Genomic DNA, 10,349 nt, shown 5'->3' with positions numbered 1-10,349 from the left:
GGAGCGGGAGGGACGGACGGACGGACGGACGGACACACGGACACACACACGGACACGGCCGGCGGGGACACCGCGCACCGCCACCGCAGCCTCGTCCGACCGCGCGGGGGGCACGGCCGCCCGCCCGTCCGCCCGCTGCGATGCTGCGGCTCGCCGCGCTGCCCTGGACCTTGGCGTTGCTGGGAGCCGCAGGTAACGGGGCGGCGGCGCGGGGCGAACAATGGGACGGGGCTCGGGGCCGTTCTCACCCCCGCGCTCTGCCCGCGCCCGCCGTGTGCGGGGCCGGGGGCGGCGTCCGGGGCTGTGTCGGGAGGGGGGCTGCGAGCGGGACCGCGGCTCCCCCGGGAGCGGCGCGGGGGGAGCGCGCACAATGGGGCGGCGGGGATGCTGCGGGCGCCCTTGTCCGCTCGTGGCGCGGCGCTCGGCGGCGGCAGCAGGAGGAGGAGGAGGAGGAGGCGGCGGTGGCGGTGCCGTGGTGTCGTTGTGTCGTTGTCGCGCCGGGTTCATTGTGGATGTCGAGGATGCTCCAACCCGCCCCTCCCGCCCGGGCGAGCGCGGCGAGGGAGGGGATGCGGTGGATGCGGGAAGGGCGGGGGATTGAGCGGCTGGAATAATGGGGAGTGTGTGTGTGGGGAAAAGGAATAAGGGGAAAGGGAAAAAAAGAAAGAAAGGAGGGGCACGGGCGCTGCCGTTGTGGAGCGGCAGCTGGGCGCGAGCGGCGGGGGGGCCGCGGCCGATGGGCGCGGGGGGGTCCCGCCGGTGGCCGCTCGGGAGCCGCCGGTACCGCCCCGGGAGCGGCAGGTGGGGTGGGAGCGGCCACACCTGCGCCGGCCCCGCCCCGGCGCGCGTCCGTCCGCCGGGATGCATCCCTGGGGCATCCGTCCGTCGGTCCGTCCGTCTGTCCCCGCGCTGTCCGCCCGCACCAGGGAGCGTTCCCGCAGCCCTTCCGCGCCCGCTCCTGCCCCTGCGAGTGCTTCCCCCCCTGTCCCGTCCTGCGGCTCGTCAGCCCCTTCCTCCGCCCCACCCCGCACCCCCCTGGCCCGAAGCCCCCGCACGGCTTGTCTGTGCCGTCGCCACCTCCAAATTGCGTTTGTGCCCCGCAGCCCCTCTCGGCTCGTTTCGCAGCTGCCCCCCATCGCTGCCGGGGGTGCCCGCGGTCCCGGGGTGCCCTGTGCCTCTTTGGGTGCCCTTGCCGTGTTACCCCAGCGCTGCTCGTTCCCAGCCCTCGCTGCCCGGCTTCTCCTCGCCCCTTCCCTCAGCGCTGTCCTCACCCTCCCTCACTCCCCGCGCCGAGGATTCTTCCTCTCCCTCGGCGGTCCCTTCTGCTGTGGCTCCCTCTACTCTCGCGGCAGCGATCGCTGCCGTGTGGCTCCATCCCAGCCCCGGTGCTGCTGGACCATCGCCACCGGTGTGCTCCGACCCGAGCCACCTGTTTAACGTCAGCACAGCACCCATCCTTAGCGAGGCACAGCCCTCCCGTGCTGCTGCAGGGCTTCCCTTTAATTTAAGAAAAACGTATTGCTGCTTATTAGAGGGGCTGTATGATAAATAAGGGTGGTTGTGTTCCCGTTTCCAGCAGTTTTCCCCCGTATCCAGCTCTGCATCTGGCTCGGCCACACCCTCCCGTCCCCATCCCTGCACATTCCTGATCTCACCCGCTCGGAGATGCCAGACTATGATCTGTGATTGCACAGCCCTCGCCTCCCTGACACATCCACACAGGCTTTCTCGGCTGTGGGAGGGGAGAATAAAGCATTTTTTTTTTCCCGGGGAAATAAATGGGAGTAAGCAAAAGAAAAATTATCTGCGTATCATCTGTTGCCCCACTCAAATACATGTTTATCCAATAATAATAATTATGAATATGCAGAGTGCCTAGGGAGCTGCACAGCTGGAACTGTTAAATCAGCATAAAATGGAGAACACAAAAACCAAATAAAATATTAAAAAGCTAGAACAAAGCAGCAGCAGTGTTTATGGTGAGAGCAGCACCCAGCACTTCAGCTCTGCTTTCCACCCTGAAGGATGCTCTGGTTGCCTTTTTTGCCCAGCTGATCTCACTGGGCTGTGATGGGGGAGAAAGGGATTTGCTCTGGGCTTTGGTTCTGCTGCAGGAGGTGTCATGAGCAGGGGGAGCAGCTCTGATTGTGCTGATACAGAAACCCCAACTCCGGCTGAAACGTGAGGGGAGGCAGCAGAGGATGGCTGTAGTGAGGAATCCCTGAGGAGCGTGTTGTCTGAGCCATAGTAGTGGGCTGGGTTCAGAACAAAAGTGTGCCTTTATGGCTTCTGGGATAATTCCACGTTTTATATGTGTCCCTGTGGCCTGAGATAGTGGTGATTTATTTAGTCTACGGTTAAATTAAAATATTCTCTGATAATTTAGGGGCTGATTTACAGACACAGCAGATGGCTCATCTCCTTTCATGCACATCCCGAGAACTGGTTCCTTAAATAATAGAGTATTATGTATAAACGTTTTCCTCTGAACCTGAAAATTCCTGACTTGACTGTTGGGTTGTTTGTTTTTTTTTTTGTGGGTTGTTTTTTTGTTGTTGTTTGTTGGTTGGTTTTTTTCTTAAGGGCATTTAATATATTAGTAATTTAAGGAGTACCCAGTTTTTAAGTGTTAAAGATTGTGGCTGCTCTCCAGGCTGGAATTGCCTTCACTTTTCTTGGCTCATCTCCAGAAACATAAATTTTTACGATAGACTTTCCTGCCATGGGGTAAGTGATTGGTTCCTTGTTAACAGAGAGTGGTGTGGTTTTTGTGTATGGGGGGGTGGGTTGTTTGTTTGAGAGCTGGGAGGGGGGTAATGGCGTGGATTTCCTCCCCTGGCTGGCAGGGAAGCAGAACCAATTGCTGGGGGAGGAGGAGGGGATCCTGCATCTGCTGCCATCAGTCTGCACGGGGAAATAGCTTTAGTGAGAGACAAAAGCACATTTTATGTTCTCATTTCAAAGGCCATACTGCGTTTCTCCTCATTATTGAACACCCCTGGTGATGCTGTTTATACAGAGAATGCAAATTCCATTTTTTTCCTGGTAGGTTTTCCGTGTGGTTTTTGGGTTTGCAGGGCTGTTATTCCGCTGTGACTTGATCTATCCATGACGATTCTGGTGTGCTCTTAACTCCCAACTTGCAAATAGTAGAACAGATAGGATGAAGTTCCCAAAATGCCTCTGGGAGCAGACTGGGAGAATCTGTCTTCTTTGGAAGTGTCATGGCTTTTACACGGGGAACATCAGAAGATTTCAAGTAGGGGCCATGACAGTGTTTTTCAGGTGCAGTGAAAAGACATGTCTTTGTTGTTTTCCCAATTTTGTATCTTCACAGGGATCTAAAATGTAAGAGAAAATAAGCAAAGCGACTCAAGTGTAGCCACAAAAGTTGGAAAACAGCGAGGAAGCAAAATTGTGTTGTTCGTCTTGCTTTGTGTAACGGGGAGAATGGGAATAACTGGGCTGAGGGTGTGTCTGTGAAGGGAACTACAGCTCCCAGGCAGCTCCACTCTCCTGGATGGGTCCTTTGCGCATGTTTTCCTAGGAATTAATTAACGTGCCGGTTTTCATCACAACAGTCCTGGAGGGGAGGGAGGGGGAAAAAAAAAAATAAAAAAATAAAAGAGCCACCAGGCGAGTAGACTTTGAGCCATAAAAAAAAAAAAATAAAAAAAAATCACAGAAGCAAATTTGAAGGTCAGATGCGTGCTGGCCGCGGCTCCTTTTGTTTGGGAAAAGCAAAGGGATGTAAATGAGGTGGGTTCGGCGGCAGGGCCATTGTGCCCGCTCGGCTCCCGGTGTGGAAGTGCAGCTGCTCATTAGGGGCGATGCCTTTTGAAGTGCCCGTGAGAGCCCCCCGATGGCAAAAACCCCGCGGAGGGACACTGGGATGTGGGGGTTTAGTTTACAGTGGAGGTAGAACAGATAAAAATCAAGGATGAACTTCAGAATAACATAAATTCATGGCTTAAAGTCCAGTAGCTTCCACTGTACCTTAAGATGATGCGAAGGCAGATGATTGCTGTCCATTCCTGCACTGCTGGATCTTCCAAGGGTAGAAAAGTGGTGGAGTCACCATCCCTAAAAGTGTTCAGAAAACACGTGGCCGTGGCGCTGGAGGCCGTGGTTTAGTGGTGAACAGTCTGCTGGGTTGACAGGCTTGATGATTCTAAAGATCTTTTCCGACCCTAATGATTCTCTGATGCCACAAAAAGAAATTTCAGGAGGGATTTCTTGCTGGAAAGGGTGGAGTTCCCACCCCTGGAGGTGTCCAAGGATGTGGCACTCAGTGCTCTGGGCTGGGGGACAAGGTGGGCATCGGGCACAGGGGGGGCTCAATGGGCTTGGAGGGCGTTTCCAACCTCAGTGATCCCGTGATTCCATGAGAAATCTTGTGCCAAAACACATGGAGGTGTCCAGGGTAGATGATGATGTGTATGAAAATGCCCAGGGCCACCTGGCAGCTTCCTTAGAGCAATTCTTGGACCCCCTTATGGGCTCTGACTTCTGAATTTGCTTTTGGTTTAGCACAGGCAATTCCTGTATTTCTCCAAGCAATCTTGGGCAAACGTAGAACATCAGTGACCTGAGTCCTGAGAACTTCAGATCTTTTGGAGAAGCTGATTTTTGGGGAATAGGTAACAATGGAAGGTTTCTCCTGGGAAGCAAGTGTAGATTGCTATAAGACACCAGGGTCCTGTGAAGCAGCTGTGGGGTGTATTCACAGCTGGGTGAGTTACCAAGTTCTTTAAGGTCACATCTGAAAGGGAATAACCAGCATGGAGATCTGGGAATCCTTTGGACCTGAGTGTTTGCAGCAGAAGTCAGGGAGCCTTGTTCTGTTTGAAGAAAATGAGATGCTTGTGCCTGAGCACTAATATGTCTCAACTTCCTGCTGTACATTCAAAAACAGCCCTCAGTTTTGAAATGAAGGAGAGAGACCTTCAGCTCAAGTCTGTCATTGTTCACTGCAGGTTCTGTGTTTCTGCCCTGCCCCGGGTAACAGAGGTACCAGAGATCTTTAAGGGTCTGACTGTCCACAGGTAAACTCATCATTAGGAGCTTAAAGCCAGGTCCCAGAGGGCCCCAAATGCAGGGAGGGACAGACACTGACCCCACAGCTATTCCTGCTGCCCTGTGTCACGGCAGGGGTGAAGCCTCTGTCTGTGAACCTGATGCAAGAAAATTAAGTTTAGGCTGGAGACAGTAATGTGAGACGTGCTGTGGTTGATCCATCATCTATTTGCATCCTGGGTCTTGTGACAAGACAGACAGAGAGCTCTGGATGTGTTGGGAAAACTGGGAGTTGCCTGATTTATTACTGTCTTGGTGGAATAATGTGGAAAATATTTTGGAAATCCAGTGGAATGGTTAATTTCGAGTTTATTTCGAATTCAAACAAAGAGACTCACCTCATCAGGTCCTTGTTGGCCAGCACAGGATGCACAGAAAGAAACTCCTGCCTGGTTTCACTGTTGTGGAATCGCCAGTTTCGTCCTGCCTTGAGTAAAAATATTTGGGCTTCCTTTGCAAAATGTTTGCGTTTGAGGCTGTTCCAACCATGGTAAATCAGGGTGGGCACTTTTCACAGTTTGTTACTAAAATCAGGCAAGTCAGGTGAGTTCTCTGACGATGCCCCTCTCATCACCCAGCGCTGGGAGTGCTGGGCCCGGGACAGAAACATCCATGGCCAGGGAAAGGCTTGGAGCATCTCTGCTGTGGGAAGAATCCCAGAAAGGCACAAAGAGAAGACCCAGAGGGATGTTATTGTGGATAAACAGCTGGTGGGAAGGAGTGGAGAAGACAACCAGGCTCTGCTGTGGTGCCCAGGACAGGACAGGAGACAACCAGGTGGAATACAGGAAATCCTGTCTGAAGGTGGCAAACAGAACAAAACCCCCTCTTTTTTTTTCTTTTTTTTTCTTTTTTTTTTATTTAGTTGACCCCCTGGGACAGGTTGACTGGAGAGATTGGCATTTAACACCCACCTGGACTCACTCCTGGATAACCTGTTGCAGCTGATCCCCTCTTGGACTGGATGATCTTGAGATGTCCCTTCCAACCTCAATTATTCTGTGATTTCAGAACAGCAACTCTTATAAAAATATTTATAATAGGCACTTGTTTAAATATTTAATTTACTTTTTTTTTGTTTATATCAGTGATATGTATCAAGCTGGAAACTTTAAGATAAATGAGAATGTTAATTATTGGCTACTGGTTTATGGTTAATAATTTACCACGTTGACTGACTTGAAATATAATTCCAAAGACACGAATGGGAGTGTTTAAACTTGTGTGAAAAGGTTGGGAAGTGTGTGAAATAAAGGGTTAGGTGAAGAAATGAGTCAGTTAAACATATTCAGGCTCCATTTTGGGCAGAGTAGGGTTTATCAGTGCATGGAATAGGAGAGACCTGGCTGGGTTGTACACGGAATGTGGTAAATCAGGTGGTAAATCATGAAAAGTGGTGATGAAGATTTTAGGCAATGGAAATCCAAACTTGTCTCCAGATTTGAATGGGCTTTTCCATATGTTTCATCTCTTGTCTCAAAAGCAACTCCATAAAAAATACCTTAAGCGTCGCTTGAACTGCAATATATTCATGCAGAAGTCAGTTAATTGTCCCCGAAATTAAATCGTCAGATTGTAAAATTTCTTGTTTGCTGAAGAAGAAACCCCTAAACATTTCTTAAAAATAAAAACAAGGCGCAGTTATTTGCAGTGAGTTCCAACTGCAGCCTTTTTAACATGAAGATTGATGTGCATTAAGCATTCAAAAATTTAAATCCTGTTTCTTCCAGCGCCTTCATATCTGGGATATTCACGTTTCAACGTGATACAAAAGATGAACAGCCAGTTTGGTGGTGTTTGCACAATATTGGCAAATTGGGCTCCTAATGTGCGGTATTATTGCATAATCTGATGTTTAAAATAAACAGTGGCAATAATTGAGGGAACCTCGGGATCTGGAGATGCTCGTTGGTGGTTCTTCAGAGCCCACGGAAAGCAGCCTGTCTGTGCATATTAATCACCCTTTCAAAGGAAGTTTGCCTTATTTGCATTGTGTGTGCTCTGAGCAGTCCCATAGTGTGGCTGGGAGAGCAGAGAGGCGAGGGGGGGGGGCTGGAATTGTTGTTCTCAAAAGGGTTTTTATTCCATTCAAGTGGGAAGGCTGAATGCGGGAGAATCAGAGCAGTGTTTGGGGCAAGAACGGCCCCTTTTGGGGCTCGGGGAATGTGGAAACCCGGCTTGGAGGGTCTGAGCAGCGACACCCTGGTGTGGTGTCACCCACGGGGTGCCACAGATCCACAGCCCAGTGTGCCAGGGGATCCGGGGGTTACGGGGAAACGGGTTGGAAATGAAATATTGGTGAAATCTTCCGGTTTTTGCCTTTTATGGACACGGTTCCAGGCCTGGAGCCCTCTGGAAAACATGTGGGAGATGTAAACATTGGGGAAATGGTCAGGTTTTCTGGATATTTTATCTTTGGGGATAACAAGGTTTCCTAGGCTGCATCTGGTAATGTGGTTTTTACCTTAATTCAGCTGTCACTTTGGAGCCAGGTGAGGTGATGTGTTAATGAGCTGCAACCTTTGTATGAAAAAAATCCAGGAAAGGTGAGCTTTTGGTTACTTTTCCGGGAGACATCCTTGCATAAACAAGGACTGTGTCTGACAGCCTCAAAAAACCCTAAAAGCTTTCTTTTTAGGTTCTGAAACATGAACTTTAGTGACCAGTCGAGATGTTTTGATCACTGATGGCTCACGAACTGTTTTGCTTGGTGTTGGTGAGAGACGTCCAGATAAAAGATATATTTGTGTAAATATATGTATATTTGTGTAGGACACTCTGGTGGCAATTTTCTTTGGGCACAGGGAGGAGGAAATTGCAGATGGAGCCTGTGTTTGCAGCGGTTTTAAGCAGCAGCACCAACAGGTTGATGATGATCAAGCTCATCTGTTCCTGCAGTGATTTGCTTCTGCTCAGGGCAGTGGAGAAATAAAGACTTTTGTGGGGAGCTGCAGTTCAGACAGCTCAGATAAGCCCCGTGAGATGTTATCAGAGGGTGCTGCTCACTCAATAATATTGAGCTGGGCTGGTTGCTGCAGTCCTTGGCCCCTCTTTGATTTTCCTTGTGTTATCAACCACTTGGGCATATTTCCTGACACGGGAATCATTTTGTTCTGCTCTGAACTGTCAGACAGTTCCCTTTCAGTGTGGAATTCAAGAGTGAAGTGCTGTAAACTGTGAGGGTTTTAGGAACAGTTATCCCAGGACTCTGGAGAGCAGAACAGTCTCCAGTGTGGCTGTCCTGGCTGGGCTGAGGTTGATTTTAACCTGAAAAGGTCTTTGCAGAAGTGAATCACTGGGATGGAGCTTTGGGTGGTTTTGTTCTTGCTCTCTGTGCTCAGAATGGTGTTTTCAATGGATTTGTTTGTTGTGGACATGAGGAGGTTTTGTGTGAATGATGCAAGAAGACAGGAAGAGAATTCTCTCGACAAATGTTCATTTTATTTAGTGGGAATTGTGGGGTTTGCAGTGTATGTGTGCAGCTGGGGGTGTTCTGGGCTGGGGATTGATGGATTTTCATGCTGGATCAAAGCTCTGCCCGTGTGTCACTGCTGTCACCACACCTCCAGTCAGAAGGGAAAACCCCAAACCGTCAATGCAACACACTTTGCATCACTTGGGGCACTCATTTGCTCCATATTTTCATATAAAGCACGTTGCACTTGCAGCATTTAGAGGTGGAGTGTAGGAGCAAATAATGTACCCAGCCAGTGTTGATGTTCTATTTCCCTTTAGCTGCCTCAGTATTGTTATATAATTGATATTAATTGCTGAATAGTTGTGGAAGGTATGGCACGGTTATGATAAAACAAAGCACTCAGTGCACACCTGGGTGTGCTTTGAAAGCCTTACAATAACCATTTTTAAGCTCCCTCTCTAGTTGTGGGTATAAATAACACACAGCAACGTGAGTAAAACATCTCTGTGCAGCTCGGGATGTGTGCAAAATGCACACCCACAGCATGGGCTAACTGTAGTTTTTTGGCTGCTTAATTTTGTATTTTTTCGGTGTGTTGGTAGTGAGAGAAGGTCACCAGGCACTTGTGTGCAGCATTTTAGAAAAACACAATCGGCAGCTGCTTGTCCAAGTCACTTATTAAATTATTCTAAGCCTGCAGAAATCAAAAGAACAGACACAGGAACCGTGTTTGTGTCGTGTTTTCAGCAGATAATCCCTCAGAAGTATAACATGCTTTTAGGGGTTGTGAACAGACTCACAGAATTACTCTGCAGTCCCCTAAATCCTTTTGGAGTTTAATCTCCTCATGATCTGTGGGATGCAACTTGAAGGCATTTAGCATTTATTATTATTCTTTCCTCCCCAGTGCTCGGTGTTTGTTTAGGAATGGAGCAGGCACGTTGGAACAGCGTTAGGAAAATCAAATGTGTGTCTGTGTTTATTATGGCCACAGCCTGCAAGGGACTCAGAGAGCTGCTGGAAGTGGAAATCTTAATGAATGCCACGAGGAGGAATAAATCCTTGTATTCCAGCTGAGTTCTGCTTAAGGAAACTCGTTGCTTGTGAGAGAAGGGATGGCACATAGAGGTTTAATTTCATGTGGAGTCCCTTCTAGCTTTGCCATCCGGTTTTTGGGGTTTAGCTCTGTGATTTTTCTCCCTTTCTCTGTACAATGAATATTTCATTCAATGCTTTGTTTGTGTGAGCAAACTCAGGGGAGTTTGTGCTTCCTGGCCAGCAGTGATGTAGAGCTGCAGTGTACAGGTGTGTCTGTACCTGGGAGAAGAGTGAGATTTCTGCTGGGGAACGTTTCTGGGTCGTGGGATAAAAGTGATTTTTTGTCTGGGTGCTTGGAAATGGGTGTTTCTGTTGAGAGGGTGCTTTTATTCCTGGCAAAGGAGTGGGTTTTGTGGCCATGCACAGGAGGGAAATCCTGCACTTGGGGTGTGCAAAGCTGTTCTCACCCCGGGGACAGCCATGGATAATATCCAGGAGGGACCTTGTCTCACCTGCAGGTGTTGAGGGATCACCTGTCCCTGGGAGGGTTCCCAGTGGTTCCTCGAGTGGAGAGCAGTGTAAATCTGCAGAGTGGCCATTTATTTTTAAACAAGCAGGGGTTCCTGGGAGTCAAAACCATCTGTGATGATCTTCCTGGCAAAAAAAACCCCCAAGGCTTTAACTGAAAGAGGGAAGAATTTGCCTTCTGAGGAACGGGACCTGAGTGTGAGCTGTGGATGGGATGAGCTGTGGATGGGATGAGCTGTGGATGGGATGAGCTGTGGATGGGATGAGCTGTGGATGGGATGAGCTGTGG

General features: G+C 49.6%; 1 protein-coding gene across 12 annotated transcripts in view; it reads left to right on the top strand.

Annotated features, from left to right (window-relative positions):
* The first annotated feature begins 73 nt into the window (after positions 1 to 73).
* The window catches only part of NCAM1 (neural cell adhesion molecule 1), an 89,591-nt gene continuing 79,315 nt past the window's right edge, over positions 74 to 10,349 (top strand). For 4 of the 12 annotated variants that reach the window (XM_017809743.1, XM_017809742.1, XM_017809741.1 and 1 more), the window contains exon 1: positions 74 to 192. In XM_017809743.1, the coding sequence (XP_017665232.1) occupies positions 141 to 192 (52 nt within the window). In that variant the 5' untranslated portion in view covers positions 74 to 140. The remainder of the gene's footprint in view (positions 193 to 10,349) is intronic. The other 8 variants (XM_017809746.1, XM_017809745.1, XM_017809744.1 and 5 more) reach the window with 4 other exon arrangements.

This window comes from Lepidothrix coronata, unplaced genomic scaffold (assembly GCF_001604755.1).
Source record: "Lepidothrix coronata isolate B3197 unplaced genomic scaffold, Lepidothrix_coronata-1.0 Scaffold27, whole genome shotgun sequence".
Taxonomy (NCBI): Eukaryota; Metazoa; Chordata; class Aves; order Passeriformes; family Pipridae; genus Lepidothrix; species Lepidothrix coronata.
This window is presented reverse-complemented; position numbering and strand designations above follow the sequence as displayed.